Source organism: Nothobranchius furzeri, chromosome 4, assembly GCF_043380555.1.
Source record: "Nothobranchius furzeri strain GRZ-AD chromosome 4, NfurGRZ-RIMD1, whole genome shotgun sequence".
In the NCBI taxonomy this organism is placed as follows: Eukaryota; Metazoa; Chordata; class Actinopteri; order Cyprinodontiformes; family Nothobranchiidae; genus Nothobranchius; species Nothobranchius furzeri.
The window spans coordinates 14,594,960-14,614,275 of record NC_091744.1 but is presented as its reverse complement, the minus strand read 5'-3'; the positions used below and the strand labels follow the sequence as shown (position 1 = coordinate 14,614,275).

Below are 19,316 nucleotides of genomic sequence, written 5' to 3'. Positions count from 1 at the left end.
GGGATACTATAATATAAGCCACTTGCTGCAGTGTTAACTTTTCTATTGATCTTGGTTCTTTTTAACTTCTTGTATGCTTTATCCATCAAAACATAGACTTTCAGAAACGGTAACGTTAGCAACACTTTATCTCACATGTTTGAAAACAACCATCTGGTGTTTAAAGAGACAATGTGTAGTTTTTTACCATAAATCTTTGGAAATATCCATCAAAACATTGTGGAAAATGAATTAAATGACATCCAGTTGTTGAAAACCATTGGCGGCTTCGTAACATATAACTATAAAAATCGGGTTTAAAGTGCATTTAGTGCATTTAAACTAGCGACAGTCGGGACGATATGGTGTAAAAATACAGTGAAATTTATGTTTTTACTGCCCCCTAGTGGCAGGACACTGCACACTGCCAAAGACCTAAAAGATGAGTCCTTTTGCACTAACATTGCCAAAGCTCACACCTCCTTTGGCCACTCATCTGCTCTCAGAGACTGGAATGAGCTGCAAAAATCACTAAAGCTCCCAACCTACGTCCCAGTATTTACCTTCAACAATTCATTACGATCAGTAGTTTCTGATCATTGTGCCTGCTTCTGAGTGCTTAAAGATTGCTTTAACTCTGTTTTGATTGCATGCACATACTGTATGCAAGAACAAACCTTTATGTCTTTTGTGTCTAACTGTTTTTATCTTATTTTTATCTTTTTTGTTTTTATCTTATCTCATATGTCTGTTCTTTGGTGCAAAGCATGTCTTTGTTGCAGCTGTCTCTTGACCAGATCGTTGTTGTAAATGAGAATGGCTTCTCAGTCAACTCATCCGGTTAAATAACAGTTAAATACATAAATAATACTGATTCTTACTGGTAATTTAATCACTCAGATCTCTGGAACAATAGTCTGCAAGGAGATTTGACCAATTCCTGTGTGTTACAGCATACACACCAGCCATTGTGAGAAACATGCAGCTCTTTTAGGACAGCGACTAACTTAAAACAGTTACCTGGGTGTGGCTCAGTTAGCCAGCTTGTCCAGTCCTGTTCAGCTAGGTGCACTGAAGAAAGGGAGGTGGTTTCTGTTCTCTGAGCCACCTGACACCTGCTCTGTTCATGAAGGCAGCAGGGTGACATCAACACATTGTTTTAGTGATTCAAACCTGCTGACATGTGTTTGCTTCCACATCCATCACATGTAGTTCTCTTTTTAATGTTGTATGTAAATTAAAATGGTGATGTTACTGCTGCTGATTGAGGCTATGAGATCACAGTCATCTGTATTAGGACATCCTCGTTGTTATCTGACGTAATCATCTGTTGTGGATCATTACGAACATTGCAAGTGTTGTGGGTGGAGTAGTTTTGTATGCTTTAGGAATGTCAGATTTTGCTTTATTTTAGTTTTTAAAGTTTTGAATGTTCTGATCCATCTGAACTCCTCTGATCTCATTCTAGTGCCAAATCTCTTATTGAGGTTCCATGTTCCATCATATTTTTGTTTGTCATGATGCTCAAACTGCAGAACAGTTCTACCTCTACCAAGGCTTTTAAAACATGTTTACCTTCTTTGGCCATTAACATGTTCATTCATAATTCTATTTTCATTTTCATTTGATTTCAATATTTTATATTTTTGGGTGTCATTTTTGTTTTCGTATATTTAAAATTTTTTATTATTATTTATTTATTGGTTCTATAAAGCTGGTACTTAAAATATAAGGATTTTATTGTGTTTAAATAGTGCATAGATTGATAAATACTCAGTTTATAACATGTTTTTGTGTGAAACCTGTTAGGAAACTATTAGCTATACAAATGATTAAATTTTGGACATGCTTCTATTAGTCACTCATATGTGTTGAATCATCCCATTTCTCCTCAACAGATGGTCATGACTGGTTAGTTTACTTAACGTGACCATCTGCCAGATGGAAAATATTTGGTAGGACAAGTTAAACTGAGACAACATAGATCATCAGGAAAAAATAAAAGCTGCCAAGCATTATGGGAATCTGACGTTCCATTGAAATTGACAGGAAATCTAAACTGAACTCTGCTTCTGTGTAGAGCCGATGTGAATGCATGAAGTTTGTGTTCATTATTAAGAATAAATGAACATAAGCATGAAAGGAAAAGCTAGAAGGTTTAGCTAATGGCAGAAGAATGTGTATGATTGTTGGCATGGAGAAGTACTTGTCAACATTTGCATTCAGATATTAATTTTCCCATCACACACTTATTTGTATACTTTCTATTTGTGTTTGGGATTATTAGAAGCTGAACAGGTCTCCTATCCATCACACAGAGACGCTCAGGAGCGAATAGTTTAGACTTGCTGGATCGTTGAAGAAAACCAGAGCAGCTGCAGAAACAGGAACTTCGCACAGAAGACCCTGGCTGAGATTCAAACCGGCAACTGGCTTTCAATTAGATGACGTGATAACCGCTGCTGCGCTCCACCATGCAGAATGTTAAACCTTATAGTTAACTTACACATTCATTGTGCATAAAACAACTATGTAAATATTTGATGGAATCTGATCGTATTTGGAGCAATCATCTGTTTCCCTGCTGAGGAAACCACTCACCCACAATTCAGTGCAGCAGGTATGTTCATGATGATGATGATGATGATGATGAGGCATTAAAATGGATCCTGCTGCACCAGGCCATCAGTTCTACAGCAAGATTTCTTTATAGAGTTGTAAATATTAATTTTATTTTGTGGTTTAATGCTGGTAACTGCAAATATTCTTGCAATTTTTTGACATATTTATTTTATTTTATTTATTTGTTTTGGTCATTTAAAAGGAAAAGAAAGAACACAGTAATACAGAATCTCAATTATAGTAACCAAACAGGTGTAGGCTGAAGCCTTGCTTTTTATGCCTACCCTATTTACTCAGTCACATTACTTCTCAAAAAAAAAAAAGAAAGAAATGATAATAAGATAAAAGTAATGTAATAATAAAAATGAGAGTGAGATAAAAATAATAATTATAATAATAATTGAAATATATTGAGCAATAACAACCATAATTCAGCAAGAGGAAAAATACCCAGAACTAAAGACAAAACTATACAAAACTAGTCATCTTAATAAGTCAATGTATGATAATGATCAAAACAGAGATTTAAATACTACAACTTGTGCAAGAACATTACATTTTCATTCACATCTATCAGATACACTAGCTCACATATGTCATTATGGTAGTATGACATCATCTTCTTGACGTACATTTTTTTAATGAGTTTTACATGCCCTGATTCCAGTGTCCAAGTTATTCCATAATTTGACTTCTAACATTTGTTCTTACTTTCTCTCTGACAAATTGTCCTTCTCCCTAGTTCATACTGAGTTTCTTTGACCTGGAATATCCTCGGAATACAATCTCTATAAATACAATCTGGAAATATTTTATTTTGTACTTGTGCTGTTTGTAGTTTGACCAGGTCTGTAAATGTAAGTATTTTTAGTTTTATAAACAGGGGGTACGTTGGTGCATGGTAATCAGAGTTGGTAATTACTCTTATTGCTCTTTTCTGTAGTAAAACTATGGGTTTTATGTGAGATTTGTAAGTGTTTCCCCAGACCTCCAGACAGTACATCATATGAGGAAGTACTAATGATTGGTATAAGAGTAATAACGATTTTCCATTTAGAATATGTTTAGATTTATTTAACACTGCAATAATTTTAGACATCTTAGTTTTAACATTTTCTATGTGCTGCTTCCAGTTCAGCCTTTGGTGTAATGTGACACCCAAGAATTTAATTTCACTTACTCTTTCTATTTCTACCCCATTTATTATTAATTTAGGAAGATCGTTTTGTTTTTGTTTTCCAAATATAATGTATTTAGTTTTACTTAGATTTAATGATAATTTGTCACAGTCAAACCAGGTCTTTAGTATTTTTAGTTCACTTCCAACCATATTCAATAGTTGTTCCATCTTTCCCTGTGATATACATATTGGTATCATCTGCAAAGAGAATGTAGTTGAATTGATTGGTTACTTTATTGATGTCATTTCTGTAAAGTGTGAATAACTTGGGTCCTAACACAGAACCTTGAGGTACCCCACAGTACACTTGTTTTGCTGGTGATTTTACATTTTGGATTTCTGTGAATTATTGTCTTCCTGTTAAGTAGCTTTTTGACCAGTTATATGCTGTTCCTCTTAGCCATATTTATATAATTTGGTTAGCAGGATATTGTGATCTATTGTATCAAAGGCTTTCTTAAGATCTAAATAAATTCCTATTGTATTATTTTTAGTATTAATCGCTTTAGCTATTTCTTCTACCATGCTAATTGTTGCCATTGCCGTTGATCTTTTTGTTCTGAATCCATACTGATGCTCACTTAGTAGATTATTTTTTTCAATGAAATTATCCAATCTGCTTACAAATATTTTCTCTGTTATTTTGGAGAACTGAGACAATAGAGAGATATTAAACTGTAATGAGGATTTCTGTGATTTTATTTAATTATAATGCCCTTAAAGTTGACATTTGTTCCAATAAACCAACATTTCATTTAAACAAGTCAAATGAAGTGTTGTTGTGCAGATCTATTATTAATTTGTTTGTTCACTGAATTATTATACGCTGCCCAGCCACCTGGATTTAACGGAGCTAATAGGTAGGAGCCTCCTATTGGATAATTACTGCATGGGTGATTATCTTTCAGCTGCAACAAGTTATTTAACCCCAACTGCTGCAATGAGTTGCTCCTCATTTCTTAAACATCCATTTGAAAAGACACATCTGGTGGTCGTGGAAAAGATGTTAGTCTGTTTGAGAAAGGTCAGATCATTGGCAAGCATCAAGCAGAGAAAACATCTAAGGAGATTCTAGAAATGACTAAAACTGGGTTAAGAACTGCCCAAGGCGTTATTAAAAACTGGTCTGATGAGTCCAGATGAACCCTGTTCCAGAGTGATGGTGCATCAGGGTAAGAAGAGAGGCAGATGAAGTGATGCACCCATCATGCCTAGAGCCTACTGTACAATCCTGTGGGGGCAGGGCTATGATCTGAAGTTGCTGCAGGTGGTCGGGTCTAGGTTCAGCAACAGAATGTCCTCCAAGAATGAGGTCAGCTGACTACCTGAATATACTGAATGACCAGGTTATTCCATCTTCCCTGATGACACGGGCATATTCCAAGATGACAATGCCAGGATCCATCGGGCTCAGATAGTGAAAGAGTGGTTCAGGGAGCATGAGACATCATTTTCACACATGGATTGGCCACCGCAGAGTCCAGACCTTAACCCCATTGAGAATCTTTGGGATGTGCTGGAGAAGGTTTTGTGCAGCGGTCAGACTCTACCATCATCATGCAAGATCTTGGTGAGACATGAATGCAACACTGGATGGAAATAAATCTGGTGACGTTGCAGAAGCTTATCAAAACAATGCCACAGCAAATGTGTGCTGTAATCAAAGCTAAAGGCAGTCCAGCGAGTGTGACCCTTTTCATTGACGACTATTTTTGGCTAAGCGGCGTATAAATCTCATCCTAAATGGTCTGCATGAGTGAATTGAAGTTTAAAATGGTCGTTTAACCAAAAATAAAACAGGAGACAGGAAAAGCTTTAAAAGGTTCATTGTGTTGGAGCAGAAGTGTCTGAAGATAGAATTAGTTTAATGAGAGTGAACAGAACAGGGAAGCTGCTTTTAGCTTTTTATGACTCCCAGAACTCAGCAGTGGCCCAAACACAATCAGTCACAATGAATAAATGCTCTTAAAATCAGATCGGACATTTTTCATTATTTTGAATTAATAACTCCATTTAGAGCAATACACAACCTCCTAATAAAACCCAGCTGAAATGATACTATATGTGCTCTTCAGAAATGCTTTAGGCCTTTTGAAGATGAGGTCCCTTCATGCACATTACAAGCCTGATCAGCCACATCAAACACGCCAAGAATCTCCTAAAACGTCCAGCAGTTTGCGCTTCTTTCCACATGCTGACTTAACAAACATCCCCCCAAACACACACACACACACACACACACACACACACACACACACTTAATCCTCCCAAATCCAGACAGGAAATGTTCTCGTCAGCAGAGCACAATGCTTTTGACAGACCCCCTCAGCTCTCCCCTTCTCTCTCTCCTTCCCCCTCACTGAGTGATGTATGTGCCCTCTCCAAACCTCCATCTGGAAGCTGTTATCCTGAGAACGTTCACACACAGGACACAGCCAATAAAAACATGTCTGCTGCAGGTCCAGGTTATCAGTCCGGCAATTTACCAAAAGTTTGTCTTCAGAGGAGGAAAACAAGACAAGACTTTTCACCTCCTGGAAGCATCCTGAGGCTTTTCTCTTCACCCCAAAACTCCTGAGACCAAAAAGGCAACACAGAACAAAGGAAAGGGAGACAGAAAAGTTAACAGCTTTCTTTGAGGTTGACAGGACATAGGAATTTAAACTAGGGGCGAGAGAGAGAGAGAGAGAGAAAGAGAAAGAGAAAAAGAGAGAGAGAGAGAGAGAGAGAGAGAGAGAGAGAGAGAGAGAGAGAGAGAGAGAGAGAGAGAGAGAGAGAGAGAGAGAGAGAGAGAGAGAGAACATTCCTGATAACAGTGACACTAACACTAAACCCATATTTGGGAATGGAAAAATGTCAAGAATATTCCAGATGATCTTGTGCTCTGAGGGAAAAGAATGTCAGAAATACTGCTGGAATAATTAAAATACTTTTATTATAAATCAGTTGATCAAACACAGCAGAATTAAAATTGAATATTTTGGTAAACTCAAATCATCAGCAAAAATTACATTTATATTCTATTACACCAACATTTAAAAACATCCTAATAACAGACACGACTTCAAACAAACAGAACCGTGAAAGCAAACCTCTGAGCGACGATGCAAAGATGAACTAATACTGCAGATTTTGAAACCTCTACAAACAATAAATAATAAGTGGTTTTTCCTAAGGAAAGTTGCAGAAACAGAAATTAAACAGAATGATGACCACGAAGCTGAATAATTAAAGCTCGCAAGTTAGATGTGCAACGACACATTCATAAGGCCCCTCAGAAATACCGCAGCGGCAAATAAAACGTAAACAACTCAAACTCAGGAGCTACATTCAGATTTGTCACATTTATTGTTAATTGCACATTATCTTTCTGTTGATGAGCTTTTAAAAATTTTGTCATGGAAGACAATAAAATTCCTATGTGGTAATTATGCAGAGTTTAGGTGAGCAGAATCCCTAAAGAGCAAGTCACCCCCAAATCAACCTTTTTCTGCTGATAAACTATATAAACGAGTGTCTACTTGTGCTGCAGATGGGTGTATTCAATAATTTGGCATTTCAGTGCATCTTAGTTAAAATTTAAATATTCTGCCTAAAATGGCAGTGTTGCACTGTCGTCAGGGAATAATTCTGCACTGTATTTGAATTTAAATCTGCCACCGCTATTGGCTAAGAGGTATGCTATGATGTTAGCTGGTACATTATGATGTCACAGTGCCATTGTGAGCCTGTATTTGTGTATTTGTTAGTGACTCTGCCCCCTCGGTCTGCCAAGCAACAGCATTTGTTGCATTTTTCAAACGAAATGGGGGTGGAGTAATACTCTGGTAGGGGGTGACTTGCTCTTTAAAGATGTAAAGCGTCAACTCAAACATGACCCAGCGTGCTGCTAAATACCTCCACTTTCACTTCCAACAATAACATTTAGTTTTGGCTTTGATTTCAGACATGATTGGAAACAAAAACCAGTTCAAATCAAGGACAGTGACACCTATAGCGGCATTTTAATAGTTGATCCAGAGTTTTAAAAAGTCTAAAACTCCAATCTATCATACTAAAGATAGGCTTGTTATGTTTGACCTCCAGTGGTTTTTCCTCTTGAGCTTGTTGAGCTGATTTCAACCAGACAGCAAAGTGCAACAATGGTCTCTGAGGGTGGAAATCAGCTAAGAAGTGTCACAATCACTTAAAATCTACCAGTGTTTTGCACAAATGCTCACGTGGCGCCACCTGTGTGTGTCAGCATGTTACTACAACATTAAATAAAATTACATCCAGCTGATGGTGAAGTTCTGAGCGAGGCTGAGACCCAGACCTGTGACGGTCAATACCTGCAGAGAGGAAAAAGCAACAATGTCAGATAAAATATTTAATATCAGATCTAATCTTTATCTGGAAGCGACAAGCCTTTAAACCACCCTAGAGTTGATTTAGGTTTGGAGTTACCACAAGTGCTGCTTTGAAGGATTATTAGATGCTCTTTTACAAATAAAAAAAATTATAAATAATTTTTTTAAATCACAGAATATTATCATTTCTGTGTGAAAAATGTTTCTTAAGGTGTGGAACACTGAAAAAACAGCTTTTTCAGAGCCTGACAGATCTACCTCACACTGTCACTTAACATTCATGGACTCCCACATCTTGGCTCGTGACCATCGACATAAATACTGGACAATTCATGTCCACAGGCTCCAATTATAAGTTTTTGTGCCAAATGGGACGTGGCCACCACCGCCATTTTGACCGAGTCAACAGGTTCCGTCAAGCCCAGACAATTCCATAAAAGGGGAAAGAGGTGGAGCTGAGGGTGGGGCTGTAAGGCTGGGATCAAATGATGACACCCGTCAAACTGAAGCAATGTAGCTACAAGCTAACCCAAAGCTAACGCGGAGGTGGGAGCTAAGCTAACGGAGGTAGCTACCTAGCTACAACCGGAGTTAACTGTGCACAACACCGGGGCTTCTAAGTCAGAGCTACGCCGGGCTGACCGCTGGGGAGAACCGGGTGGAACACAGAGGTTTCCTGAGAGCTCCACAAGCCGGCAGCGCGCGCAGCAGACAGGTGCAGCTGCAGTCAGAGATGCACAGAGCTGCCGCTGGGGTGAGGGAGACCATACCAATAGCAGGAACCCAGCTCCACCAACATGTTATATTTCAACCCATTTTCTAAAGTGCAGCATTATGTTAAATGCACTGGGTTTTACCCTATTACATTTAAATTTCATGGTTAAACAGTACATGTTAAAATCTAAGCTCAGCAGTAACCTAAAATTCATGAATATAATTTTACTTACAGAAAAAAATGAAGTGGAGACTCCTTGGACGCTCTATTAGTGCAATTAATGCCACAGCAAGTCATTTTGTCTAACAATTGCACAAATAATATCCAAAAAAGAATACACAAACGCTACAACTAATGGTCTAAAGCCTGATTCATGCTTCTCCGTCTGCGTCAGTGCGGAGACACACAACGCCATTATCCGTCCTTGCGTGCCTGCTGGAGAGCTCCGCAAGGACGGACGGAGTCGAGCTCTCTTTTCTAAACATCCGTCAGTTGAGACGGACAACGCAAGCTTGTGATTGGTCAGGACGCCGCTGTCGTCTACGCCGCCGCCATTGCGCCCTCAAAAACATAAAGAGAGCCGAGGATAACTAGCGGCAGACACGGAGAAGCTTGAAAAATACCTCGTGAAAAAACTCTAAAAATATGAACGTTTAATTCCCCGTGACTGGAGGAGTGAAAAGATGCGCAGCAAGCGTTTTATTTCTGGACGGAAATGACAGGAAACGTGGGTTTAGAGGCGGGGAACGCATGAAGAGGTGGGAGAATGAGAGACAAATTTGTCCGTGTTAAAAAGTCTCTTATATACACAAAAAACACAATATAAACACACCATCTTGGACCGATACATGACAGGATACCACAGAACAGCGCTACACCCTCTGTTGTCCTGCCGGGCAATTGCTTTGCAACACTCTCCAGGAGACGGAGAAGTATGAGGGCAAAACGCTTCCATCAATCCGTGCGTGTCTGTCCCTTGCGGAGCTGATGGAGAAGCATGAAACAGGCTTTAGCTGAGAGATTGAAATGACAGAACAATTTTCAGGCGAGGCCGAGGCTCTACTGAGGCCTTTCGCCGGAGCTAGCTCTGTGGTCACGTGGGTCTGATGCTCATTAATTATACAAAATTTTAGGCTTTTAATACACTTAAACAGAAGAGTGAGAAAAAAATTCACCCCCCTCAGAGTTGTCATGAGTGTAAACTAGATCATTTAAACCAAAAACATGTTTTGGTACCAGGCTGTAAACATGTTTATTTCTGCTGTGAAATTGGTATTTTTAACATGGGAGTCAATGAGGATTTGCTCGCTTCTGACACCAGCCCCTAGTGGATGAGGGTGGAACTGCAGTTTTGTTACTTACTCTTTTGCTTCATATCCAGACTCAAATTATGGCGACTTACTCGTGACGGGAAAAGCTGTTATTGGTTTAGCATCCTGGAAACAGCAGAGAACGTCTCAGCTAGATGCTAACCTTTAGCATTAGCACCTCCACCACACAGCAGATCTCCTCCAGGCTTGTGTTGTTTGTGGAGATAAATCATCAATGTTGCAAAGTAAATTGAGTCAGTGGTAGAGTTGCATTGCTGTTATCAAATCCAAGGCGAGATGTCCAAATAACAGGAAATAAGACTCCAAATCCTACCGTCTGAAGCTCTCCTCTGATGTTGAGTTAAACTGGTGTACTGGAGCTTTTTTCCCCAGAGTATGACTTACAAGGCATTAATTCCTACTAGAGACCACCGCAAATGTATTGATTAAATGAGTGTTCCACACCTTTAATGCACCTGTAACATGAAACGCATCTTCACCTGGTTGTCTCTGTAGGTGAATGGGACTTCACGGGTGTTCACCAGCACTCTGCTCGGCTTCTCGGGGACACCGTAGAAAGACGTCGAGTCCACAGACAAGAATGAGGCCTCCTGGCTGCTATGGAGCACCTGGGAGGTCATCGCTTTCTGAAAATACAATAAAACACGTTCTAGTGTGAAACTAAACACAGAGGATTCTGAAGGTAAGTTAACTGAAAAGAAAACATCAGCGTCAGACTAAATCCTAAGAAGTTTTAAAAATTCTAACACATCAACAAACAAATCAAAACAAGTTTTTTGAGAAATCCTACTGAGAACCTGAGAGACGCTGAAGACGATGTAGGTGTACTGGTTGGTCTCGTAGGTGTCCAGGCTCTCTCCGTCATCCCAGAACAGATCTCCAGAAGCTGAACCATCATCAGACAGAGCTGAGACCAGATGAAGAGGCTGACCGCTGCTTATCCACAAGGTCAGGTTGGGCGCCTATTCACACAAAACAGAAAATATAGAAATGAACTTCTAAAAAGCTCAAATTGATACAAATAAGAAGTTTAAATACCACAAAGGAGATATCAAGCAGCTCAGATCATTTGCTGTCATTTTAGCAAAACAGGACATGAAGTTTATTAACAAACAAAATGATTGCGATGTTTATATATTATTGTTACTAGTGTCTGAGGATGCATTTAATCACATGGTGTGTGGGGGGGGTATAAAGGTGAAAAATAAAACAATGATAGAACATTTAAATCACCTGAGTTGGTGTGATAGAACCTTCACGCAAATGCAGGTTGATCTTATCTAGCGGCGCGTCCAGTCGTAGTTCTTCACCTTTGCTGCGAACAGAATCCCCCTGAGGTGGAAAAACAATATGTCAACACTGTTAAAGCTTTTTTTCATTTTGTTGATGTCAAGTCTTACCGTGAAGTAGTCGAACCACAGACCTGGTGGGAAGTAACCTCCCACAAAGTCCACCCCGGGCTCCAACACTGGAGTCACTAATAAGCTCCTTCCCCACAGGAACTGTTTGTCGATCCCGTAGGTTTTCACATCTCCTGGAAACCTGGTAGTGAAGCAAAATCAAGTCAAAACGCCTTTAACCTATCCACATATGATAAACATTCTACTCACTCAAACATCAGTGGACGTGCAACGGTGTGTCCGTGTAGGTGCGCGTGATGAAACAGGGTGTAGAGGAACGGGAAGAGGGAGTATCTGAGCAGCAGAGCTTGTTTCATGGCTTCACGGGCCAGAGGGCTGAAAGCTGTTGGGTCCTGAGGCTGTAAGGTCCAGTTGTTGAAAAAAATAATAATAATCCAGAAAACTTTTAAAGAATGAAGACAAAATATTTCTTTCATGGTTCTCTCCGGGTACTCCAGCTTCCTCCCACAGTCCAAAAACATGACTGTTAGGTTGATTGTTCTGTCTAAATTGTCCTTAGGTGTAAGTGTGTGTGTGTGTGTGTGTGTGTGTGTGTGTGTGTGTGTGTGTGTGTGTGTGTGTGTGTGACTGTGAGTGTGTGACTGTGAGTGTATGTGTGCATGATAGTTTTTCCTGTGTGTCTCTGTGCTGCCATGCGATGGACTGGCCCCCTGACCCTACGTGGACAAAGCGGGTTCAGACAATGGATGGATGGATATTTCTTTCATATTAAATCCTTAAGAAAAGTGTCATGTAGCCTCTGGCTTAATGAAAACATCCCTTTTATTATTCCTTTTCTGTAAATCTGAATGTCCGTCAATACAAGGTGTTTAATAACCAGTAATAAACATGTAAATTTAGCAGATCTAATTATAAAATTAGAAAAGTGCATTATTAGCTCTGATCTGTCAGAGAGCAGATGTTAGTAATCAGTTCACCTTCATGCCAACAGTGTTGTGGTTTCGAGTGAAGGGATAGAACGCTCCCAGTTGGGTCCAACGGACACACAGCTCCTCCTGCGGTTCCTCACTGAAGCCGCAGATATCTGCTCCCACCAACGGGATGCCAAATAGGTTAAAGGTCAAAATACCTGAGACCAAGAAACAAGTGAGAAATTCATGATTGGTAAAATAAAAAGAATAAAAAAAAGGTGGATTCAGTGACATCAAGTGGAAAAGCCGTAGAATGCAAGCAAGTTAATATTTAATGTTGAAGTAACACTAAGTTGTTTACACTTTAGGCTTTTCATTTAAAAGTGGGTTTCAGTGACTGTTTAGGTACAAACTTTACCAACTTCACACTGGAAAGCCCTCTGCTGATCAGGACCAGCACTTAAAGCTGCTGCCTGGTGTTTTCTCCTTTCAGGAATTATGTATGATTATTTAGAAATACATAAAAGTAATGGTCTTATCATGTACTGTGATACAATGTAGGAAATACATTTTTTCTTTTTGCTAAGCCCGCCCCATGTCTCATAGGGTGAACTGAGCGCCGGTCAGCACTAACCAATAGCGTTAGACTACCGCTAACATACAGATGTCGATCACAGCATGCTGGCGCGTTTAAGGACGCACCTCAATTGGTCGCTAACCTGCATCCCTCTCATGGACAAGTAAGTCTTTAAAACACAAATATATGAATACACAACATAACATGAGCACAATAACAGTAAAACAATGTATTTTAGCTCTGTTTGGTTGACTAGAAGAACACATTCATGAATGAGAGGTGTAAATGACCACGTTAATATTCTGTAAAGTAGTTGGTAAAGTTAAGAGCGACTGTTATATTGTTGGAGCGGATGCTCTTACTTTGAAAGTCACAGAGCGACAAGGTGCCGTAAATCAAGTGGCGTAAACTATATAGCCGAAGCGCGAGATCTAATGCACAGAGAGAAGGTGTGCTCCATGGTTAATGGACGGGAATGGGAAAAAGAACGGCTATTAAGGTGCAATACTGAGTTGAAAGCAGTTTCTTAGCACCTGGTTGATGAGGGAACAAGGTTTGTAACAAAGTTTGTCCTGTAGATATGCACTTTGTTGTTATACAGAGCATGTAGCTGCTGTCCGCTGCTAAGCATAAAGGCTGTTTTTTACCCGCTAGAGGATGCTAAACGTATCTTGTCATGTCTAGGCAGCAATGCAACGATTTCACTGTTATATGCAATAATTGACAAGTTTCAGTGTTATTTGTTATGAAAGGTAAAGAGAATTAATTTGTGATTAATAAATAAGTCAAAAGGGTTAAAAGTAACACACTGTTTGATTTACTAATAGTCTTTTATTCTGTATGTTGTAGCTCTTACGGTGTGTTCACATGCACGGCTATTTAATAAAAGGATTGTGAACCATCAGTTTGAGAGACCATCTTTTCAACCGGGGATGCTACAAGAGGCACTTTAGGCCGTTAATATGAAAATGAAAGTAGGTCATGATGTGACACACTTGTCAGCCGCTAGATGGTGCCATCAGATAAAAGAAAATACAGACAGCGACTTTTACAGCTTCGTAGGATTGGTAGGTGGGGGAGCTTTTTACCTGCTTAACGACTGTTAGAAGTTTACAGTCTTGGTAGCTAATATAAAGGCTAACAGTTAGATTTTTCAGTTTGCTGACCATCAATTAAAATAAGAAGAAGAGAAAGAAGAAGTTAGCTTTTTACTGGCATCATGGCAGAGCCTGGAGGGAAAAGTAAGAGCGTAATGTCTTCGGAGTCTAAACAAAGAGTGAATATCAGCGTGGCCTAATCTAGTCTGAGGGAGCTAAAGGAGGCTACAAAATCACAGACTGATGGTGACCTGGCTTTGTTGCTACTGAACTTGTAATAATATTTTTTGTTCAACAGTGTGGATCTTTTGACTTTGTGATTTATTTGTGTATTAGTTGGCTGATGCTAGTGTTAGCTTGTTGTTAGCGCTACCTACAGCAGGCTGCAGAAAGGTTGTTTACGACAGTTGTAATTCTTCTTTCAAACAGTAGGAGGGAGAAGCAGGAAATGTTTAGTGTTATCTAATAAAATCAGTACAGTTAGGATGCTTTTACTTAATTTGATTTTCTTTGTGTTTCATTTGTTTCGCCTTTAACCTGTGATAGAAGTGTAAAGGTCCTTCCACTGGCTCCTGTTGTCTCCCAGCCAGTGACCAGAGTACAAACCCTGACTGGGGAAGGAGGAGCGGGAGATCACAAAAGGTCGCTTTGACAAAATCCGCTTCAGAGCACTGAACCAAAAAAAAGCAGAGAGGAACAGAAGGCAGAAAAAAATATTTTTTAAAATGATTTAAATAACTTTCTGGAATGAGGATTAAAAAAGTCTGTACCTTGCAGAGGCTTTAGCTTCCATGAGTCCGTAGAGACTGTGAAGATTATAATGTGTGGACTGTTTCTGCTGCACTGAGGCACACACAGTTTTAGACCTCAGAAAACCTCCTAAAACACCTGAAAACAAAACAAACATTACAGTAATCAGATGTACTGATTGTACACAGCTGCTTGAGATGTGCTGGTAGTGGTTAAAGTGTTGAACCTGGGGTGTAAGGAGGGTTTTCAAGACTATTTGTCGGACAGCCGTTCATTGATCCGTCCACAAAGTTTGAGGGCTCGTTCATGTCCTAAAACAAAATGAAACATCGTCAGGGAGTGTTTTAAAATAAACTCTTTGAACTCAAGTAATGTTGATTTCCCCCTTACAATCCACAATCCATCAAAAGGGACTTTCTCATGGAATTTGCGCAAGTTGTCAAACCACCATTCATGTGTGACTTCATCAGAAAAGTCAGGGAAAGCTGTCTGACCAGGCCACACCTGAAGAACATAAAAATAAAAGGGTTTTAAAAGTATGCTTAATATTTTTGTTACGTTCCTACTAGTGACAGAACAGCCTTTTTAGCTAAAAACATTTGGCTGAAGCTGAAATTATAACAGGAAACAGAGTGAGCGTGCAATCAGGGTTTGATTTAACCTCACAGGAGAAACTTTTACACCCGATTCTCGTCTCACCTTTCCAATAAGTGGTTTCCCCTCAGCATCTTTCATGAAAACTCCTCTCTTCAGTCCCTCATCGAACGGCCAGTATGAGCCCTTGGGTTGCGTGCTGCTGATAGCTGGGTCCTGCACACAGAAAAGAGTCAGACAAGCAGATCAATCTCAATAGTGAACATATAACAGAAAACACAAATGTTTATGTACCAGCATTATAACATAAGTCTGGTTGTGAGCATGCAGATCCCTGACGAGGTCAGGGAGAGAGTCAAAGTTTGTTGGGTCAAAAGTGAAGTCCTTGAACTGGTCCATGTAGTCGATGTCGTTCCACTGGGTGTCCTAAAACCAGGCAGATGTAGAGATCATCACAAAATTATGCTGCACTCCACAAAAAAGGAAAGAAAAAGAATTAAAAAAAGGAATCATCACATCAGTCATCAACAAATAAATTGATAAAAAATTGTGTTCAAGATTTCTCTTGTTATTTTAAACAGGATGTGCTTGTAATTCAATTTGGTTTAAAGTAAAATAAACATCAAAAACACAAAACAGACTCATGTAGAAGATGAAAAAAACTACATGGGGTATCCCATAATTCCTCAGGCTCTTGACAACTTCCCAGGTGGAATCACTGGAGTTGTATCCCCAGCGACAGAGGTGGTATCCTAAAGCCCAGTAGATGGGCATGGCTGGGCGTCCTGGAAGAGGAAATTAATATCTTAAGTGGATTTCACAACATTCCTTAGTTTTAAAATTGTAAATTAACACTTTTGAAAAAGTTACATATCATTTATTTTCTTCTTCAGCTTAAACGGTATTATTAGTCTTACAGCTGCAAGTTAACTCTGCACACGATTACTGACCTATGACGTCCACATACTGCTCAACCACTGACCCAGGATCAGGACCCAGGAACACGTAGAAGTCAAGGATTCCACCAATAGTTCTCCAAGTAAGGGCTGGGGCGGGCTGGAGGACCACGTCTGAAAAAAGGAATAATGCAGGTTAAAACAACAGGAATGCTGGTGGAAAAACAGACATATCCGTGTCAAAGTCTGTGCTCAATATTGATAATGTGACTTTATGATTGAAATCTAGTTTGAGGCTGGTGATGATGATCTAAAAGAAACATAGCTCTATCATTTTAATCAGTTGCTTCCATCAGAACAAGCACAAAAACATCCAGATTTTCCATCCGCTGTTTATTTTCTGCAGCACTGATTGGTTTATCTAAGCACACAACCCAGGTTGACTGACCCATTGCATTACTGTTGAGCAGGAAGAAGCCGTGAGCAGTCCCTCCCGCCTCCATAGTCAGATAAAATGGATGGACTCCGTACAGGTTTGTCTGCTCCTACACGCCAGACAGAAACACAAGAGTTACATTAGTTTTGCTTTTATTACACCATGTGGACAAAAGAGGTCTGTGGAATAAATGTCAGCCAAAAAAAGCTACGTTTACCATGGGAGGAACATCTCTAGCCCACATGGTGAGCGTGTTCCAGCGGACATCGTGCAAAAAGGTGGAGCGGTGTTCACCCAAGCCATAAATGTATGGAGATGCCAGAGAGGTGGAAAACTGAAGGAACTGGTCCGTGTAGAAGAGAGGAGCCACTGTGGTATTCAGACTAACAGCCAAACAAGAAATTATTTATTTATATAATATTGGCTCGTTTTTTAAATTGTGTGGCTAAAAAGGTCATTTGATCATTTCTACCTTAAATAAACCAAACTACTGAAAAATTTCTGTAGTATGACTTTGACAAAGTCTCATGAGATGTTTCAGACTCACAGCACGGCTCCGGTGGATCTCCTCCTCACTATGAGACCAAATGGCTGCTTTGTGAGCTCCACGAGGTACTCTGGGTTTTCTGCCTTCTTAGCAGCGGCGGGCACCGAGATGGGAACCTCATACCGTGAACTGGAGGGGTCTGTGATCTATATCAAGAAAAGTTTGAGATGATTATGTGCTGGGTGACAGACATGCTCTGTCAGATTTGAGAAGGTTTAAGAGGGACATTTGAAAATGTAGAAATTATTATGACCTAATGAGTTCCTCTACTCACTCTGACATGCAGTCTTGTGTCTGTTTCATGGCATATCTCCATCTCAACAGTGAGAATGTCTCCAGGGTAGTAAGTCGTCCCTCCCTTTACAAGTGTACCTTTTACACCCATTGATGTCTCATTTAGAGACACCAGTGAGTAAGAGGGAAAATCCAGAGGATAGAAACACCAAGGAATACCATTTTTCCTTGACTGGCTGGGAGCAGAAGTAGAAGCACTGGATGTAGGGATAAAGCAACAGTTTCTTGCTTCACACAACTCTTGCGTCACAACAACACCTCTTTCAGGGTAACAATCAAACCTCCACGGCTCTGAGATTACATTGCAGGCCTCTTTGTGAGAGGAGGATGGAATTCTGTTTACTTCTGCTCGTAATCTGGATCCTGATGCTTTCCCCGGAGCTGGCGGCAGTGGTCCATATGAATGTTGGCTGGATGGACTGTGTAGCCAGTACATGGTGTACAACACCCAGCCTACACCAAGGAGCATCAGAATGCAGCCAATAACCACAACACTCGTGGTGATGGAGCATGATGGTCTATGAGGGAGCAAGGAAACACGGTCTGGATCTGAAACCTTGAAACACAATGTGGAAATTAAATAATGAGTGTCAGAGAAAATTAATTCATCAACTTCTACAGCAAATAAGACAAGATATGAATTCACTTTGTCTTGTTGAACTGGACGAGCATCTTCTGATAAAACTGAGCTGGAAAACCGAACATCTTCCGGGTTCAGCTTCTTGTATGAAACCATTGTGTCACTTTGGTTCTGTCAAAAGTAATAAAGACAAAAAAACACAATTCAGTTTGGTCACATTGAGCAAAGTACAACCCACTGACCATAAATGTGCACAAATTATGCATTAATAACATAACAATGTTGACGTTTTTAAAACCATTACGACAGTAGGATACGTTCACTAGATTTCCACATATCGTCAGATTTAACAGTTTATTTATAAAAACATAACGTTTAGCAAGGGTTGGTAGTTTTACAAGGTTAAAAAACTGCGCAGACAAATTTAAAGGCCTAGTATTTTTTAGTTTTGAAGCTTAGCATTGTTCACTTTTCAATACAGATAGACAATCAAGAGACGCTGAATATACGGAAACAAGTTCACGAATGTAGCAAAATGGTTAAAGTAGCGTTAGCTTATTTTTGCTAATATTTAAGTAACCTCTTTGCTTTGGCTAAAGGAAATATTCCTGTCGTAGGAATCTTACCTGATTTTCTCGGAGTTTCGCAGACACAAAAATACAGCAGGGCAACTTCTCCTCCAAACAAATGCCAGGGTACCTAAGTGTTTTGTTAGCTTGATGTTGTGAGCATCTTGCACGAGCGTGTTGTTTATGAATATGTTGCGTTCAAGACGCCTCGAAATTAACTTAACTTCCGTTTTAAGGGTCACCCATCATAGACAATTGAATGTATCAATATCACCGGACAAACTTTAGTAAATTAGAACGCCATAAACTCACACGAACATTTAAATTTATACAACTATGGTTATGACGTTTATTTTACTTTTGTATAATCACTTTATTGAAAGGATGCCACAGCAGTTTATTTTTGTTCGCTTTCAATCACTTATTCAAATGCCCAGTGTAAAATAACATATTCAAAAAGTATACATCTCAGTTGTGTGTCGTTTTTGTAATCATAATAGTTCTCTATTAAACTGAGTTTAATTAATA

At 39.5% G+C, this 19,316-nt stretch overlaps 1 protein-coding gene across 2 annotated transcripts; it reads right to left on the bottom strand.

The window, feature by feature from the left end:
• Window positions 1-6,694: 6,694 nt before the first annotated feature.
• Window positions 6,695-19,218, bottom strand: gaa2 (alpha glucosidase 2). 2 transcript variants are annotated; one of them, XR_008563846.2, is made up of 22 exons: window positions 18,846-19,218; window positions 18,286-18,390; window positions 17,620-18,195; window positions 17,346-17,491; window positions 17,016-17,181; window positions 16,811-16,907; window positions 16,417-16,536; window positions 16,133-16,251; window positions 15,761-15,892; window positions 15,572-15,682; window positions 15,263-15,376; window positions 15,099-15,183; window positions 14,893-15,010; window positions 14,660-14,793; window positions 12,515-12,666; window positions 11,787-11,935; window positions 11,577-11,718; window positions 11,410-11,508; window positions 10,974-11,138; window positions 10,656-10,802; window positions 9,678-9,829; window positions 6,695-8,112 (listed from the first exon to the last, which is right to left on the bottom strand). XR_008563846.2 is itself a non-coding variant. In XM_015964934.2 (21 exons), exons 2-21 carry the CDS (start codon window positions 18,373-18,375, stop codon window positions 8,050-8,052), a joined length of 2,925 nt encoding a protein of 974 aa, XP_015820420.1. In that variant the 5' UTR covers window positions 18,376-18,390; window positions 18,846-19,218; the 3' UTR covers window positions 6,695-8,049. The 2 variants fall into 2 exon arrangements, 1 of the variants encoding a protein (XP_015820420.1); XM_015964934.2 differs by lacking the exon at window positions 9,678-9,829.
• Window positions 19,219-19,316: the final 98 nt, after the last annotated feature.

Excerpts from the sequence above, each read along its gene's own strand:
- gaa2 (XM_015964934.2), bottom strand. The coding sequence starts at position 18,375 with ATGGTTTCATACAAGAAGCTGAACCCGGAAGATGTTCGGTTTTCCAGC. Across the intron at positions 15,377-15,571 it reads GGAAACCACTTATTGGAAAG|GTGTGGCCTGGTCAGACAGC; the intron begins GTGAGACGAGAA and ends TATGTTCTTCAG. Across the intron at positions 11,719-11,786 it reads GCACGTCCACTGATGTTTGA|GTTTCCAGGAGATGTGAAAA; the intron begins GTGAGTAGAATG and ends CTTCACTACCAG.